General features: G+C 38.8%; 1 protein-coding gene and 1 pseudogene across 1 annotated transcript in view; one reads left to right on the top strand and one right to left on the bottom strand.

Moving 5' to 3' along the window:
- SYCP2L (synaptonemal complex protein 2 like) overlaps positions 1–19,511 on the top strand; it is a 112,520-nt gene that overhangs the window by 22,261 nt on the left and 70,748 nt on the right. The window contains exons 10-15 of the mRNA XM_042937238.1: positions 1,374–1,408; positions 2,264–2,406; positions 4,188–4,240; positions 4,852–4,897; positions 6,549–6,641; positions 6,739–6,799. Coding sequence (XP_042793172.1) covers positions 1,374–1,408; positions 2,264–2,406; positions 4,188–4,240; positions 4,852–4,897; positions 6,549–6,641; positions 6,739–6,799 — 431 coding nt within the window. The remainder of the gene's footprint in view (positions 1–1,373; positions 1,409–2,263; positions 2,407–4,187; positions 4,241–4,851; positions 4,898–6,548; positions 6,642–6,738; positions 6,800–19,511) is intronic.
- On the bottom strand, positions 10,191–17,624 carry LOC122219242 (annotated as a pseudogene).

Below are 19,511 nucleotides of genomic sequence, written 5' to 3'. Positions count from 1 at the left end.
AGGTTATCGGTGACCATGAGCCCACCTCTATCACGTTTGTCCGTTAACTAGTGCATGCAGGTTGCAGGGTATCTACTATTTCCTTAAAAAAAAAAAAAAAAAAAAAAAAAAAAAATTCAACTACATTCGTTTAATCACTATTCTCAGCGATATATTTAGATTTGGAGAACAGCTGACCTGATCCTTTTCTCCTAAGTTTTCAAACTAATCCTATGGTCCCGCCGTATTGTTTGTGCGTGCTAGAGAGTCTGGAATGCTCTGGACTTCAGGTCAAATATAAAGGCTGCAAGCACAAAGCAGTGGTCCTATCTTAAGGCCTCTTTTTAATTTTCTTTTTAATCGATCTGTTTATGAGAAACTGAACTAAAAGATTTCTTGGCCAGTCTATTTAAAACGGGTGTAATTTCAGATAAGAAAGATCCACATCATATTTGTTGATATTTAATTAACTGAAATTGTTAAAGGAAGATATGATATGGGGGTCTATTATAATTCAACCAGTTAACCCTATTACATCTAATAAAGGGGATACATTTGTCAGTTTTTTAATGCTTCTCTATTTTTGAGAGAGAGGAGAGAGAGGCAGGGAATCACAACCAAGCTTCAGGCTGTCAGCTCTGAGCCCGAGGTGGGGCTCAAACTCCCAAGCTGAGATTACCACCTGAGCTGAAATCAAGAGTCGGACACTTAACCGACTGAGCCACCCAGGTGCCCCTCTCCATTTGTCCGTTTTTAAAAGCTCATTAGATGGGGCACCTGGGTGGCTCAGTCGGTTGAGTGTCCGACTTCGGCTCAGGTCATGATCTTGCGGTTCGTGAGTTCAAGCCCCGCATCGGGCTCTGTGCTGATGGCTCAGAGCCTGGAGCCTGTTTCAGATTCTGTGTCTCCCTCTCTCTGACCCTCCCCCATTCATGCTCTGTCTCTCTCTGTCTCAAAAATAAATGTTTAAAAAAAAAAAAACACATTAGAGAGATTTAGTACTTGCTGTACCATTTTTTCCAGGTGTCAACTGTATTTTTTAAACAGATTATATAAGAAATATATCCTCACACGTTGATGAGGTGATTATAAAATTGCAGACTCTTAGCATTTGGTAAATCTTCAGACATCATCCAATTGAATTCATTTCACAGAAGGAGGAATAGAAGCTCAGAATCTATAACAACTCTAGCTTCTTTTAAAAAGTGCATTTAAGTCAATATATAAACTGTGTTTCCATAAAAATGTATTCTTGACATTTCAGAAATTTTGATGCTGAATTTGAAATAATTTCAAAAATCTACATCTTGATTTTAAATGTTAATGTCAAAATAGTAAAGTTTTATGTATGTTCATTCACTTCAGTAAAATGTTAATTTATTTAAATGTTTCAGGAAAGACCTTGCAAGGACAATCTTGACTGTGGGTGGTAAGAAGTGTTCAGAATTTTAAATGTTAGAGTATTACATATTGGCCACTTGGGCTTTATGAGCATCTTGGAACTGTGGATAATAAATTTTGGTCAAGTTGAAAATAAGAATTAGCATTGTATTTGTAATTTATTGTGAAAGTTTTACCATGCTGAAAGCCATAAAGAATAATTCACGAATACTCATTTATTCACCAACCAACCAATCTAAGTCAGATTTTCATTTTGCTACATTTACTTAGTCTTTTTTATGTAGAATCAGAGTTCCATGTAAAGCCCCCTGTGTACCTGTCCCTGATCCCATTCTCTCCATTGGTAGAGATAATCCTTGACTTAGATTTGGTTTTCATTCAAAAGTAGGTTCTTATACCTTTATTTTATGGATTCATAAGCAACATATATTATTTTACAAATTTTAAAAGCATTCTGTAAATGTCTTCGTGTTTTGTATATCCAGCTGCGATGTGACTTTTAAAATTATTCGAAATTGAAACGTGTATATTTTTATCAGTTGTGAAATACCACAATTTATCTTGGGCTTTTATTTTGGTAGTAATATTTTTTAAGGCTGTTTGAGGAGCTGCTTCTTAATATTTTAATACTTCTAAAATATAAAATGCAAAGATTTTTTTTTAATTGCTATATGGTAGCTTATTTAGATTTCCTCCTGATGTTTCTTAAATATTGAATTTAAATAATGATCCAGGTTACATTATAAGGCTTATAGCATGCAATGTTAGTCTTTCAGGATGGAATTTCTTACAACAGTGCTAATTTGGAGAACCTTTTTTTGTTTTTTCTTTTGCTTTGTGCCCATCCGGAATGATCTAGGTCTATCATGCTTTTAATCTCTAGATTATGACCAGCAGGTTGCTCTTTCCGAAGCATTGTGTAGACTGACCTTGAAAAAATCCAGGGGGGACCTTGTCCATCAGTGGTTTGAAGATGACATCATTGCTGAAGCTTTCAAAGAAATTAAGGATCGAGAATTTGAGACGGTGCGATTCTTGGTCATCAGAATTCCATTTAATCAATGCATCCTCACACTGTTTTCCTGAGCATTGGGCTCAGGGGAGGAGTTTTTCTTCAAATGTGATTAAATTGTCATTCTTAAGCTTCCTGTTCTCCATCTCTGTGAAATGATTTGAGGACCACGTGAACACCAGATTTGTGGGCCAAATCTGGACATACAGATAAGGCTGCTTTATAGGTAACTTATACTGGACACAGAACAATGCGAATAGGATAGATCCAGTTAGAGAAAACATGGAGTAGGGAGCCATTTTAGCGACCCTCAGATGGTGGTCAGAGCTGTAGAAGAAAGAAATGTGCATTTCAGTCTTGCATGGAGCAGCTGGGAAGATGAGGGAAGGCTGAAATTGGCATGGGGTGCTCTACAGTTTCGAGGAATAATAATTTTCAGTGCTTTCCACGCAGTCTGGCTCACCGTGGTTATATCCTTGAATAGCACAAAAATAGCTCATAGCTTGGCTGCATATTCACCCACATCTTAAAATAGCTAAAATATTTTCCCTCTTCTTTCAAAACACTCTTAAAATGAGGGGTAGGCCCTTGGGAAAAAGTAAAATTCTTAATAACCATGAAAGCGTTGAACCAAGCCTTTCTAGTCAACACTGCTATGTAATTAGAATTTTATTAAATCTGAACTCTTAAATATATTATTGAAAATACATTGAGCCTGTTGCCAGATACACAGTAGTTGTCTAGCCAGTTTTCCCTTTGACCTAGATGGAAAGCCCATACATAAGCCTCGGGTTCGAGTACTACCTCCCTGGCTTACAAAAATGCATACAACATGTAAGGTAGTTGACTTATGAAGGCTTAGGGTTGTTATCTGTGAAATGGGAATAAAAGCCACCTTAAAATTGTGAGTGCTGAATGAGAGAAACCAAAAGTGCCGGGGATGTGGTGGGCATTCAGATGCTAGTTTCCTTTTTCCTCTGTGTCGTTCTCTCCTCTGCAGGGAATTTTCATGAAAATCGGTCAAAGGTAGTGTTTCGCAAAACTTCTTCCCCACAGAGCCAGCACTTCTTAATTGAGCTACTTTGAGGTCCAGACTTACATTACTGCTGTCTACTTAGTGCTGAATAAATGTATAAAGTGTGAGGATGTACTACAACAGCCAGTCCTTGCTAAGAAAAGGGACAAAAGCCTGGGTCAGTGTCTGTTCAGCTTTAGTATTTTGGAGGCAACAAATTTGCCTTTCTACTAGCTTCGGGTCAGGAGAACTTTAAAAAATAATCCTTATTCTCTGAACTTGTATCAGGAAAGAGAAACTAGGAAGGAATAGGCTAGAGAACTCCTTATAAGGAAAAATGGCAGCGGGTAACACACCCAGATAAACTCCAAGTTGACAAGTTTATGGATTTGTGGTTGGCTTGAGCTGGGCAGATGTTAGCAAGATGGACGCCCGGTGCGTTAGCGAAACGAATCTAGGTCACTAGTTAAACGTATTTCTCTTTCTCTTAACCCAATGAAATGTAACTGTGCCTATAACTTTTGGAGACTTAAAGCATTCCTCTGCTGAAAATCTGCTGGCTGGGGGTTCCTTCCAGAATTTGGGTCTGAAGCTGCCTCTTTATAACACAAAGTATCGTTTTAATTAACCTGTAATAATGAATCTTGGTGAAACCTTGAGATGTTACTGGGTCCTGGGAGTTTCAAAGCAAACACTAGCTTCTTCATGCTGGCAAAAATAGTATTTAAATAAGACCTCTGTTGTTTTTTTTAATTAAAGTTTGCATTATTTCCTTTGAAGGATGGTAGACGATTTCTCAATCACCTAAACGACAGACTTGGTGATGAAAGAAGGTAAGATATTTCTCTGGGTGTTATTTTATTGACTAGTTGTTTTCTGAAAATGTCTAATACTAAAGAAAAATCTAGGATCTGTTTTATTTCAGGAGAGAATATAGGATACATAACTTATTGATCACTAATGGATTATGCATTGAATAGAAACATCAGAAGATTAGATCCCTTCTCCCTAGTGATTCATTTGTATGTGTTTATCTCTATCAGTATTTGAGCACATTTACTTATAACTTGGAACATTTTTTAACATGTCCAGAAGATTTTATGAAAAGTGACTTCCTGAAGGTTTGAGGCACTGGAGATAAATTTATTTCACAGACAAAGTCCTTGATGAGAATTTTCTGAATTCACTCCTACCATTGGGAATCTTGCCACACAACTGGGCTGAGATCTAGTACCGATAAACCTGATTTATAGACTGCCAGATGGAGATTGGAAACCTACTCATAGTAGTATCCATTTGCAGGCTTGAGACCCTTGTCCATACTTTGTGCTAAGCGACTTAATTGCCCACCCTAGTTACAAATTCTTGTTATAGAACATCTGTAGGTTGTATTGGGGTTCCAGCCACATTTTATTTTGCATTTTAATTGTGAAGTGTTTTGCAGGGTCTATTCCTTCCCGTGTATTGCTGCTTTTGCTGATGGGCATGAGGTAAGTTTATCTCTGGGGGCCCTGGGAGTGGTATATAATGTAACCCATGAGTTAGGCCAAACTGCTCTCCCCACACAGAAGGGCTTTTTAGAGAAGGAAGTTTACTTCTAGAGGCCGCAACTCTGAAGTCTTCTTTCTCCTGTATCCTATCCTACCATAACTGGGTTGCATTACTAATACGTTTAAGGACCCTACTGTTACTACTAGATGCAGGAATTTTAGGGTTGCTGCTGTGTTCATGAAGTCAATCAGAGGAATCTGGCCTTATTTTACCCTGTTAGTGAGTACCATTGTTCATGCCTAGATTGTAGGGAAAAGGGCAATTCCCTTTTTTCCATCCAATTGATATTCCCCACTTTATCCACAGAAATTGGGAGCACTCTGTTTTTTCTAGATCATTCTATCTTGTACTTTATAGTCTAAGGGTAAGGTCTCTTTTCACCACCTTCTTTGCTTCCTAAAGGAAAAATATCCACCTATAGCACCTCCATTGGGGATAAAATCTTCAAAGATCTCTGAACCTTGACTCTGTTGATGTTTCCTGGATCTCGTCTTCAAAATATCCTAATGAACCATTTCTTTGTTTTGGGTTCAGAGCCCCTCTCTTGGCCTCTGGGAGCTAAGCCTTTAATGCATGGCCATACCACAAGTTTCTCCTCCCTAGGATCTCTCTTCCTGATTTTAGTAGCTTCTTTGATTCCTTTATCTCCATTCTTTTTCTTCCTGGTTATCTGAAGGTTCCAACATCTGCTTGGTGGTTCTTCTATTTTTTTTTTTTTTTTTTTTTTTTTTTTACTTCTAAATTTTCATCAGTTTCAATCAGAGCCCTAAACTGGCTTCCAGTAACATACATCATAGGTTAAAACTTTCATTCAACTCTATAGGTGTTAAAAAGTAAGCACCTATGATGGAAAGATGTCTAAGAAATGCCATTTTTGGAAAAGCAAGTGGTAGAGTAGTAAGTCTAGTGTTTTTTCCATTGTTAAGGAATAAAAACTCTTTATATATTTCCTGATAGGTCTAGAAAACAGCTGAGAGGAAATAAAGGCATTGGTAACGTGCCTTCAGAAAGGTACCTATGTGAAAACTGAAAGCCAGAGAAGGACACATACACTGTTTTTCTAAAGGTCATACTGTTTGAAGCTTTTTAAAAAAAAATGTTCTTGTAGTAATCAGTTAAAATGAAGGTAATTTGAACTTAAGTCTTAGCTCTACTTTAATGGATATATTAAGTTGGATAGCAAATAATCACTTATATTTGATCATAATACCTCCTTCTCTAGAAGTTTCCATGCATCTACAGTATGGATTGTTACTGCTCCAACATATGACTATTTTCTCATGATTCTCACCAGTGGCGGGGGGGCGGGGGGGGGAACTTGTATGGATAGAGTCCTCAGACACATTTAAACATCTTTTAAATGTTAAGCTAAGGATAGTGGTTGTGTCCCCCGCCCCCTGAAGAAATAGCTTAGTTGTATAAAGTTGAGACCTACCTCTCATTTTGCAGAAAAGAGTAAGACCATCAAGACATACTATAATATTAGGGTAGTGTTTTTTCTATGAAGAGCAGAAGTTTTTAGTGGAATAATTTTCATCTGACCCTTTAACATGGTATCTATACAATTTATGCCTTAATTATATATTATAGATGAGAAAACCAAATGATGAAAAACTAGAGAAATTTTGGATTGATTTCAACCTCGGAAGTCAGAGTGTAACTTTTTATATAGACAATACTAAGGTAACTGCATTTGAGTCCTATTTAAACCTAAGTGCTTAGGAATTGTTCATATGCAGGTATATTATGTGCTCATGAATTTACCTTATTTTTTTCCAAGAGTGCTCTGTGGGACTCAGTAAGAATTTTGAAGGAAGCAGTGATTAATTTCAGCATAATAGGTAAGATGATGAATTCTACCCCACATTTAGTTCTGATTCTAGAGCAGACTTTATTCTTTGAGGTGGAAGGGAAATAGTATAGCGTGGTGGAAGGAACACTATGTTCAGGGCCAGGATGCAGAGGTATGGGGTTGGTGACTCTTTCACTCTGTGATTTTAGGATTCGGTTACGTGCCTGGTTTTCTCATTGTAAAAATAGTTACAGTTTTTCAAAACCTTAAAAATAGAATCACCGTATGAGCCAGCAATTTCACTTCTAGGTAACATATCCAGAAGAAATGAAAGCAGGACTTGAGATATTTGCATACCGGTGTTCATTGCAGCATTATTCACAATAGCCAAGAGGTGGAAGCGACCAAAATGTCCATCTACAGATGAATAAAGAAAAGTGTGTGTGTATGTATATATATGATGAAGTACTATTCAGCTTTTAGAAGAAGTCTGACACATGCCACAACATGGATGAACCTTCAGGACAGTATGCTAAATGAATAGGCCAGTCACTAAAAGACAAATATTGTATGATTCCACTTTATAGGGTATCTAGAAAAATGAAATTGATAGAGACAGGAAGTAGAATGGTGGTTTTCAGGCGCTGTGGGAAGGAGGAAGTTCTGGAAATCTGTTGTATGACAATGTGAATAAATTTAATGCTATGAACTAGCATACTAGTGCTATGAACTAGCATGGTTTGCATGGTAAATGTTTTATACCACAATTAAAAAAAAAAAAAAGGTGGTAGTACCTGCCGTCCTTCCCCCAGAGATTTATAGTAATTATTGATGAGTTCATGTAGGCATATCCACTTATATTTTCTTTCTTCTAGGTTGGTAAGTAATGTTGAGGGGCATGAAATCAGGAGTTACCCTTTTTGAGTGGGGGTCATATCATCTCTTCATGTATCAATGGACATTTGGGCTACTTCAATAATTTGCTATTGTACATAATGCTGCAACAAACCTAAGGTGCATGTATCTTTTTGAATTAATGTTTTTGTATTCTTTGGGTAAACACACAGTAGAATTACTAGATGGTATGATAATCCAATTTTTAACTTTTTGAGGAACCTCCATACTGTTTTCCACACTGGCTGCACCACTTTGCATTCCCACCAACGGTGCAAAAGAATTCCTCTTTCTCCACATCCTTGCCAATACTTGTTTCTTGTGTTGATTTTAGCCATGTTGACAGGTGTGAGGTGATACGTCATTGTCCTTTTGATTTGCATTTCCCTGATGAGTGATGTTGACCATCTTTTCATGTGTCTATTGGCCATCTGTAGGTCTTCTTTGGAGAAATGTCTTTTCACATCTTCTGCCCAGTTATTAATTGCATTATTTGTTTTGTGGGTGCTGAGCTGTATCAGTTCTTTATATATTTTGGATACTAACCCTTGATCAGATAGTTCATTTGCAAATATCTTCTCCCATTCCATAGGTTGCCTTTTAATTTTGTTGATTGTTTTCTTCTCTGTGCAAAAGTTTTGTTGTTTCCCTTGCATCAGAAGACCTAAAAAAAACGTTGGGATGGCTGATGTCAGAGATCTTACTGCCTGGGCTCTTTTCTAGCATTATTATGGTTTCAGGTTTCACATTAGGCCTTGAATTCATTTTGAAAGCAGTCCAGTTTCCCCAATACCAATTGTTGAAGAGTGTCTTTTTCCCATTGGATATTTCCTGCTTTGTTGAAGATTAATTAACCATTCAATTAATATAATCAATTGATCATGTAATTGACCATATAATTAACATAATTGACCATGTTGTGGGCTCATTTCTGAGTTTTCTATTCTGTTTCATTGATCTATGTGTCTTTTTTTGTGCTGGTACCATATTGTTTTGATCACTACAGCTTTGTAACACAACTTGAAGTCTGGAATTGTGATGCCTCTGGCTTTGCTTTTCTTTTTCAAGGCTGCTTTGACTGTTTGGGGTCTTCTGTGGTTCCATATACATCTTAGCATTGTTTGTTCTAGCTCTGTGAAAAATGCTGTTGGTATTTTGATAGGGATTGTGTTAACTTTGTAGTTTGCTTTACATAGTATGGATATTTTAACAATATTTGTTCTTCCAATCCATGAGTATAGAAGGTCTTCCCATTTCTTTGTCATCTTCAATTTCTTTTTTTCAATTTCTTTAATCAGTGATTTTTTTTTTTTTTTTTGAGAGTATCGTGAAAAGATTCTTGCAGTATGTACACAGGAAACAAAAATATCTGTTTATCATTCCCATTCACATCCTTACCCCCAAAAGCTTACCAGCAATAACAGTGTTCCTTTATGGTGCTTATAAAATTGCCATTCTGCTAGGCAAAGAGCTCTTTTCCAGACTGCTAAGGTAAAGACCTCCATCTGCCTATCTTGTATGTATATACTTTTGAAGCAGTGTGATAAAGATCTTTCAACACAGTAGTCTATTCACTTAAGGTCAGATGATTAAATATGTTCTCCCATGACTACCGTCTCCATCCCTACTTTACATATGAGGATATTGAGACCCAAACTCAAAAGGCCAGGACTAGGATCCAGATTGGTACTAGCAGTACATATCAGAATTACTGCGGATATTTTGCATGTTAAATTTGTAAGGCCCTACCCTGAGACAGAAGGTTTGGGGGTGCAGCCTGGGCATGTGTGTCTTTAAGAGCTCCTCAGATGAGTCTGTTCAGGGACCTAGGTTGCAGAGGAAATGGAGTGCTCAAATAGCATTGACAGGAGTTTGTAGCATTCCTTTCCCCCCTTTTTCATAGTTGTATAGAACCGGATATAAAAACAGATAGTCCCTTTCATTTATAATGAAATGGCCATATTTTCAAGGTCCTAATTCCTACTTTGAAACTTCATGCTGGACACTGGTGTAAACCAAGATAACACTTTGGGTCCATTATGCATTAGATCCCACACTGGGCTTCGTGAAATAAGAAAACTCACCATTTCTTATTTTTCAAATAAGAAAACTCCCCATAATCCCCCTTTGCCATGAGACATAGCTGTGATCAGCCAGATATTGATAAAATAAAGGGTGGCAAATAAACAGACCAAAGTGTTAGGATAGAGATGCTTGGGAGGGGGTATCACCACACACCCATCCCAAGGGAAAACTGGCCCATCTCCACCTATAGTTAGACCAGCACAGCTAGCACCTAACCATAGGTTACAACTGAAAGCATCACTTATCTGTCCTTAGAAGTCAAAATCAGCCAGGGCTAAAAGCTGTTGTTCCTTTTTAAAAAAACAAAAGAGGTAGTGTCTACAACTAGTCCTTCACCATAGGTAAGTTGACGACACTTGAATATCAAGAAAAAAAGATTGAAGTCAATGGTTTGGGTGCCACTGAGACTGACATAATAGCTGTTGCTGAAAATTCCCTACAACAGAAAGGGAGTTAGTGCTTCATAAAATTAAGTTAAAAGGTCTACTTTTTCTTGACAGCTCAGCCAACTCTTCCCTGAGGTGCTGTATGGAAACCTCCTCTCTTTTCAGCTCTGCTTGCTTTAGTGTTTCCTGGAAGATCTCTTTTGCTTATGCGTATCCTTCTCTGTGCATCAGAATTGCAGCTAGATTCCTGAGCAGCGTGGATTCCTGAGCAGCTCAGGATGTTCTGTCTCACCAGATCTGATGCCCGTTGCACATAAACACAGGCCTATCGAAGTGGCCCTGTGTATCCAGGGTGGTAGCCATGGCACTCATCAGCATGACGGTCTATGGGTGTCTTCCTCCTAGTATTTCTTCAGAAATCTGCAAAGCTTTTTCAAACCTGTTCTATTTCATACATCTTCTGTTCTCTGCTTGGAGAATAGAAGGTAGCAAGTATAGGTGTCTAAACACATGCCAAGGAGGAGGTGGGTGTTGGCTTTCTCTTTTGCCAACAAAATGTCTTCTGCTAATTCTTTCCTCTTTCAGTTTTTCCCTCTAGAGTTGACACGTAGAATTCATAGATGGGAATTTGCTCCTGCTGGCTATCTTGAGCAGCATAGATACTGGTCAGCTTTAGAGAGAGTTGAATTATTGCATTGTTTTCCTATTGTATGTCCCTTCCAAGCAGGTAACTCATTATTGCTTTAAAAAGCTTTTCAGCATTTTCAAGCTGACCCCATATAAATGCTAAGTTGGCCATCAAATCGAAAGTGGAAGTGATGGCCTTTCTATTGTTGGTCTGTTAGGCAAGATGAATCATGTTAAATTAGCTCAGCCCTTTCTGGCTCATCTTTGGTGATGCTCAACTTGGCTGTGTTCAGGAGCTGGATGACCTCAGCCTCCTCCACTGTGCCCTGGGAGGCAGTGCTGCCTGCTCCCTGTCTCCTTTCTCTCTGTTGCAGTAGGCCTCGAGAACTAGGTGAGCACTGCCAGAAGCCACAGCAGGCCTGGGCCAGTGGTGCAGCATGCCTCGGGATGAGGGCACCCCCACTTAAGACGCCCGGTCTCTTGCTGCCCCAGGAGCAGGGATGTGAAACAGGCCCTGTACCACCATCTCCCAGCCCACAGGAGGTCTCGATCCAGGCGCAGGAGCTGGTATATGCTTACATAGGGGGCTCAGTGTCTCATCAGGGTTTCAGAGTTTATAGGTCTTTCACCCCTTTGGTTAGGTTTATTTATAGGTGATGAAGTTTTAGGGTGATGGTAGGGTTCGGAGCTGATGGCCAAGAAAGAATTCTTGAAAACCTCTTTGGTGCAAGAAGGTGATTTTGTTGAAGCACAAGGACAGGACCCGTATGCAGAAAGAGCAGCACTGGGGTTGTAAAGAGTGACTAGTTACATATTAAGGTGTTGGGGGAGATAAAGTCAGGAGGAAGTTTCTTAAAGGGATTTTCATATGCTAAAGACTCCCAGATTGCTGAAGGTCTAGCTATTGTCAAACTAAGGTTGTTTTCCTTCTAGTAAAGCATTAAGACAGTAGGGAGTGCCTGGATTTTAGGCCATTGATAAGATTGACCTTTTTTTGGTAATTGTACTAAGATATTTGTGAATTGATGGAGACTCTTAACAGTTTAACTATCTGTTTTCTGTCCTTTGTTCTTGGGTACCAGGAGCTCCTAAAATATTATACATATCCTACCTTGGGTGGGGGGAGGGTGTGTGCTAGCTTGTGCTTGGCCCTCAGCTTGCCTTATGGTCCCTCATCATAAGTATCTTATTGTTTTTGGTGCAATTATAAATGAAATTGATTTCCTAATTTCTCCTTCTGCTGTTTTATTATTGGCGTATGGAAATGCAATATATTTCTGAAGGTTGTTTTTGTATCATGCAACTTTACTGAATTTGTATCAGTTCTAGCAGTTTTTGGTGGTCTTTTGGATTTTCTATATAGAGTATCCCGTCACTGGTGAATAGTAAGTTTGACTTTCTTGCTAATTTGGATGCCTTTTATTTCTTTTTGTTGTCTGATTGCTGAGGCTAGGACTTCTAGAATTATGTTAAATAACAGTGGTGAGAGTGGACATCTGTGTTTTTCCCAACCATAGTGGAAAAGCTGTTTTTCCCCATTGAGTATGATGTTGTTAGCTGTGGAGTTTTCGTATATGGCCTTACTGACATTGAGGTATATTCCCCCTAAACCTACTCTGCTGAGGGTTTTTATCATTAATGTGATGTGTGCTGTTCTTTTTCAAATGATTCTTCATCTATTGAAATAATCATATGGTTCTTATACTTTCTTTTATTGATGTGATGTATCACGTTGTTTTGTCAATATTGAACCACGCTTGCACCCCAGCAATAAACCCCACTTGATTATGGGAATGATTTGGGATATTGGCCTGTAGTTCTTTTTTTAATGGGATCTTTATCTGGTTTTGGTATCAGGTAATGCTGACTTCACAGAATGAATCCAGAAGTTTTTGTCCTATTTTTTGGACTAGTTTGAGAAGAATAGGGTTTAAATCTTCTTTCAATGATATAATTCATCTATAAAGCCATCAGTCTCTGGACTTTTGTTGGGAGTTTTGATTACTGATTCAGTTTCTTTGCTAGTTATCAATCTGTTCAAGTTTTCTATTTCTTCCTGTTTCAGTTCTGGTAGCTTGTTTCTTGGAATTTATCCATTTCTTCCAGGTTGCCCAATTTATTGGTGTATGGTTTTTTATAATACTATAATTAATTTGTTTTTCTGTGGTGTTGGTTGTTATTACTCTTTTCTCATCTGATTTTATTTATTTGGGTCCTTTCTCTTGTCTTTTTGATAGAAGTCTCAATAAGGGGTTATCCCTTTTGTTAAGTTTTTCAAAGAAGCAGCTCCTGGTTTCATTGATCGGTTCTAGTGCTTTTTTAGTTTATATATCACTTATTTCTGCTCTAATCTTTATTATTTCCTTCCTTCTCCTGGCTTCAGGTTTTGTTATTCTTTCTCTAGCTCCTTTAGGTTTAAACTTAGGTTGTTTGAGCTTTTTCTTGAGGTACCCCTGTACTGCTATAAACTTCCCTCTTAATACCATTTTTGCCGTATCCCAAAGGTTTGGGACCATTGTGTTTTCATCTTCATTTGTTTCCATGCATTTTCTTATTTCTTTGTTGATTTCCTGGTTGACTGACTAATTACTTAGTAGGATGTTCTTTAACCTCCATGCATTTTTGGTCTTTCCAAATTTCTTGTGGTTGACTTCAAGTTTCATAATGTTGTGATCAGAAAAGGTACATGGTATGATTACAGTCCTTTTATACTTGTTGAGGCCTGATTTGTGTCCTAATGTGATCTATTCTGGAGAATGTTCCATGTGCACTTGAAAAGAATGTGTATTCTGCTTTAGGATGGAATGTTCTGAATATGTGTTAAGTCTGACCCAGTGTGTCATTCAAAGCCATTGTTTCCTTATTGATTTTCTGCTTAGATGATCTGTCCTTTGCTGTAAGTGGGGTGTTAAAGTCCCCTACTGCTATTGTATTAATGATTCTTTTATGTTTGTTATTAACAGGTTTCTGTATTTGGGTGCTTTCATGTTTGGTACTTAAGTATTTACAATTGTTATATCTTTTTGGGTTGCTCCCCATTATGATTATATAGTGTCTTTCTTTATCTCTTGTCATAGTCTTTATTTTTATTTTATTGTTTTTTTATTTTTAAAGAAAAGTTTTTTAATTTACATCCAAATTAGTATATAGTGCAGCAATGATTTCAGGAGTAGATTCCCTAATGCCCCCTACCCATTTAGCCCATCCCCCTTCCCACAACCCCTCCAGTAACCGTCTGTTTGTTCTCCATATTTAGGAGTCTCTTATGTTCTGTCCCCCTCCCTGTTTTTATATTATTTTTGCTTCCCTTCCCTTATGTTCATCTGTTCTGTCTCTTAAAGCCCTCATATGAGTGAAGCCATATGATATTTGTCTTTCTCTGACTAATTTTGCTTAGCATAATACCCTCTAGTTCCATCCATGTTGTTGCAAATGGCAAGATTTCATTCTTTTTGATTGCCGAGTAATATTCCATTGTATATATGTATCACATCTTCTCTATCCATTCATCCATCGATGGACATTTGGGCTCCTTCCGTATTTTGGCTATTATTGATAGTGCTGCTATAAACATTGGGGTGCATGTGCCCCTTCGAAACAGCATACCTATATCCCTTGGATAAATATCTAGTAGTGCAATTGCTGGGTCACGGGGTAGTTCTATTTTTAATTTTTTGAGGACCCTCCATACTGTTTTCCAGAGTGGCTGCACCAGCTTGCATTTCCACCAACAGTGCAATAGAGATCCTCTTTCTCTGCATCCTCGCCAACATCTGTTGTTGCCTGAGTTGTTACTGTTAGCCATTGCGACAGGTGTGAGGTGGTATCTCACTGTGGTTTTGATTTGTATTTCCCTGATGATGAGTGATGTTGAGCATTTTTTCATGTGTTGGTTGGCCATCTGGATGTCTTCTTTGGAGAAGTGTCTATTCATGTCTTTGGCCCATTTATTCACTGGATTATTTGTTTTTTGGATGTTGAGTTTGATAAGTTCTTTATAGATTTTTGATACTAACCCTTTATCTGATATGGCGTTTACAAATATCTTCTCCCATTCTGTCAGTTGCCTTTTAGTTTTGCTGATTGTTTCCTTCGCTGTGCAGAGCTTTTTATTTTGATGAGGTCCCAATAGTTTATTTTTGCTTTTGTTTCCCTGGTCTCTGGAGACATGTTGAGTAAGAAGTTGCTGTGGCCAAGATCAAAGAGGTTTTTTGCCTGCTTTCTCCTTGAGGATTTTGATGGCTTCCTGTCTTACATTTAGGTCTTTCATCCATTTTGAGTTTATTTTTGTGTATGGTGTAAGAAAGTGGTCCAGGTTCATTCTTCTGCATGTCGCTGTCCAGTTTTCCCAGCACCACTTGCTGAAGAGACTGTCTTTATTCTACTGGGTGTTCTTTCCTGCTTTGTCAAAGAGTAGTTGGCCATATGTTTGTGGGTCCATTTCTGGGTTCTCTATTCTGTTCAATTGATCTGAGTGTCTGTTTTTGTGCCATCATAGCCTTTATTTTTAAGTCTTGCTACTCTGGCTTTCTTTTAACATTCATTTGTGTATCGGTGTTTCTTCACCCCCTCATTTTCAATCTGCAGGTGTCTTTAGGTCTAAAATGAGACTCATATAGGTAGCCTATAGATGGGTCTTGTTTTTAATCCATTTTGACACCCTGTATCTTTTGGTTGGAGGATTGATCCATTTATATTCAAAGTAATTATTGATATGTATTTATTGCCATTTTGTTGCTTGTTTTTGTCAATGTTTCTGGAGATTATCTCTGATCCTTGTCACTTTTGGTCTCTCCTTTGCACTTGTGAGTCCCCTGTAATATTTCCAGCAGTGCTGGTTTAGTGATCATGGACTCCTTTTAATTTTTGTTTGGGAAACTTTATCTCTCCTTCTATTCTGAATGATAGCCTTGCTGGACAGAGTATTCTTGGCTGCAGATTTTTCCCAATTAACACATTGAATGTATCATGCCACTCCCTTCTGGCTTGTCAAGTTTCTGTTGAGAAGTCTCCAGCTAGCCTTATGGGTCTTCCCTTGTATGTTAAGGACTTCTTTCGTCTTGCTGCTTTTAAGACTTTTTATCACTATAATTTGCAAATTTGTTTACAGTATATCTTAGTGTTGGCCTGCTTTTTTTGATTTTGATGAAAGTTCTCTGTGCCTCCTGAGTCTGGATGTCTGTTTCCTTCCTGAGATTAGGGAAGTTTTCTTCTATTATTTCCTCCAATAAATTTTCTGCCCCCTTTTTTTCTCTTCTGTGACTCTAATAATATGAATGTTATTATGTTTGATGAAGCCGTTGAGTTCCCTAAGTCTATTCTTGTGATTTATTCTTTTTCTCTTTTGTTCAGCTTCATTACTTTCCATTATTTTGTCTTCTAGGTCACTAATTCCTCACCTTCTTCCAGCCTGCTGTTAATTGCATCAAGCCTGTTTAAATCTCATTTTATTGCACTCTTCATCTCTAATTGATTCTTTAACTCTTTTATCTTTGTGGTAAGGGTGTCTCTGACGTATTTTCTCCAACCCAGTGAGTATTACGATTGTTGCTTTAAATTCTCCAACAAGCATGTTACTTATGTGTTTTACTTAGATCTCTGGCCATGGCCTTATCTTGTTCTTTCATTGGGGATAAATTTCTGTCTTTGCATTTTGTCTAAGTCTCTGCCTTCTTCTTTGTGTTAGAAAAGCCAGTAATGTGTCCTCCTGAAAGTAATGGCTTTATTAAGAAGAGGTCATGTAGTGCCCAGGGCCTGGTGCTTCAGAGAGTGTCTCTGGTGCATGCTTCGTGCACTATGCTGTTGTGTTTTGGCTGTTCTATCCTTCAGGCCAGTCATCTGCAGAGGCTCTCCTTGTCTGCTGTGGGCAGTTGTTGTAGATTAAGTCTAAAGTTCTCTCTTGTTTAGCAAAAGAGTGCGACACAGGATTGAAAGTGAGAGATGGCTAATGTCCAGGAAAAGACAAGAGCCCTGAATAAGGGTCCTTGCCCCATTTTTATTAAGATCAGAAGGCTTACAAACATGGCGATGGACATGCACAAAGGGACAATGAATCTGTGAATGCTAACTTGTGGACGTGAGGGAAAGGGGATCTTGAGGATATTTGTGGTTAGGGGTTTGGGTTAATATAAAACAAAATCCGGGCACTGGGCAGTCGGGAGGAGGGTTGTTTACAGCGGACATGAGGCAGCACCTCTGTTTACCTTAGCTAGCCTAGGGGATAAGACAGGGGGAATAACCTCAGGGTTGACAAGGCACCTTTTCTGCTTTGTTAACCATTTCTGCTCTGGGCTGCTTTACCTGCAGTGCAGCAGTCCATAGTCCAATTCACCAATTTACCTAACCTGGCCCTATCCTCCTGTGAAAGCAGCTTTTCTGCTATAGTACTAAATTGGGAGTGCTTCCACCCTGAACATCTAATCTTATTTATTTCATATACCTATGTATTGGGCACTTTTGCACTGTTTCTGTTTCAGGCCTTTGCCTCTCCCTCTCTGTTTTGGGGGCTCTGCACCCCCTCTTTATTTTGGGGTGCCTTTGCACCTCCCTATTCCTGGCACCTTTGTGCTTCCCTATTCTTGGGGTGTCTTTGCACCCCCCTATTCTTGGAGTGCCAATCTGTTTTACCCAAACTCAGGTGTGAGCATTTTATGACTTTGTATTTCTTTATGCCTTGTCAACCCATTGGTGTAAGCCTGGGGGGTTCCTAAGCTTATCCCCCACAGGCAGTGTTTGATCCCTGACCTGAATGTGGTGACTTTTAACCAGGTGTACTCTGATCTACCTGTGAAATGATACTTGATACTGCTTACACAAAAACTGAGACCCTGCAAAACTCTGATCAGAGACGTGGTTTGGGCAGGGGTTTGTGCGGCCTGCCATGTTGTCACTGAGGCAGGCTTGACTGAGAAGGGTAGTGCCACCAGAGCACAGGAGGTGGGGCTTGGTGTAAGCAAGGTAGGAAGCCAGTGTGGGCACCATGCTGCTTCCTGCAGGTGTCTCTGTGTTTATGCTGAGAGGCAGGGGAGGGAAATGGCACTGGCCAGCTCCTCTGTCCCTGGAGAAACATCTCCATGAACGCTACCTCTCAAGGAAGTGCTCCTAGAATAGTGAATAATCCCCTTCTGTGTGTCCTAGGTGTTTTTCAGATTGCTGTTCCCAAACTTCCCCTAAGTTGTTTACCTGCCTTCTTTCCAGGAGCAGTCAGTGCCCTCCACGCTCTATTCAAGCCAAGCCCATTGACTTTTAAAACTCCATGTCTTAAGCCCTGCTGATTTCAAGAACTCTCAAAATTCAACCCCTTTCATTTTCCAAGTCAATGGCATTAGGGAAACATTCTCCCTGTGTGTTCCCCTGTGTGCTCCTCCTCTTCCTGCCCTTGTTTATGGCCCCCTCCCTTCTGTGGCTCCTGAGATCCATTTCTCCCCCACATCAAGGCTCCGCACTTTCTACCTTTCTCTATATGGCCTCTTTTCTCCCTTTAGTTGTGGAGTTTGATCTGTCCGTGTTCAGGTCAATTTCTTGGGTATTTAGGATGATTTGGTATTTACCTAGTTGTGTTTGTGGGACAAGATGAGCCTCGGGCCCTCCTACTCTGCCACCATCTTTTCCCCCCACTGAGCATTCATAGCATCATTTATCAGATCCTGGAGAAAGTACCCAGTATACCCCAAGGGCCACATGGGAAGGTCAAGGCAGAATGCAGGCAGAGCCAGTCTTTCATGGCTTTTTTTTCCAATAGAAGTATTGTTACCCCAGCTTTCTTTTCACATCCTTTTACATGATAAATGCTTTTCCATCCCTTCACCTTTAATCTCCACGCATGTTTAGGTCTGAAATGAATCTCCTATAGGCAACATATAAGATAAGTCTTGCTTTTTATCTATTCTGTTACTGTCTGTCTTTTGTTTAGTCCATTTACATTCAAGGTAATTATTTATAGGTATGTACTTATTGCCATTTTATTATTTGTTTTATGGTTGTTTTTGTAGTTCTTCTCTATTCCTTTATTCTCATGCTCTTTTCTTTCAGTTTTCTGGCTTTCTTTAGTCAGATGCTTGGATTCCTTTCTCCATTATTTTTACAGATCTGTTACTGATTTTTGATTTGTGATTACCATTAGGTTTGTATATAACATTTTTTGAATATAGTAGTGTATGTTAAGTTGATGGCTGCTTAAGTTTGAATCCGTTCTTTACTCTTCTCCCCACCATGTTTTATGTATATGATGTCATACTTAACATCCTTTTATCATATGAATCCCTTGACTGATTTTTATAGATATGCTTCATTTTACTGTTTTGTGTTTACTACTTTTCTTACTCTTAAGGTCTTTCCTTTCCACTCAGAGAGTCCCCTTTAACGTTTCTTATAGGGTTGCTTTAGTAGTCATGGATTCCTTTAACTTTTGTTTGGAAACTCTTTATCTTTCCTTCTATTCTACATGATAGCCTTGATGGATGGAGTGTGCTTGGTCGTAGGTTTTTTTCTTTCAGCGCTTTGAATATAGCATGCCACTCCCTTTTGGACTGAAAAGTTTTTTTGCTGAAAAATCAGTCGATGGCCTTATGGGGTTTCCCTTGTATATAACTGTTTTCTCTTGCTGCTTTTAAAATTCTTTATCACTACTTTTTGCTATTTTAATTACAGTGTGTTTTGGCCTGGACTATTTGGGTTAATTTTGTTGGGGACTCTCTCTGCCTCCTGGATCTGTAGTTGTTTCCTTTCCCCAATTTGGGAAGTTTTCAGCTATTATTTCTCAAATAGATT

The sequence above is a fragment of the Panthera leo genome, chromosome B2 (genome assembly GCF_018350215.1).
Source record: "Panthera leo isolate Ple1 chromosome B2, P.leo_Ple1_pat1.1, whole genome shotgun sequence".
In the NCBI taxonomy this organism is placed as follows: Eukaryota; Metazoa; Chordata; class Mammalia; order Carnivora; family Felidae; genus Panthera; species Panthera leo.
Note: the sequence above shows the minus strand (reverse complement) of the source record. Positions and strands in the feature narration are given on the sequence as shown.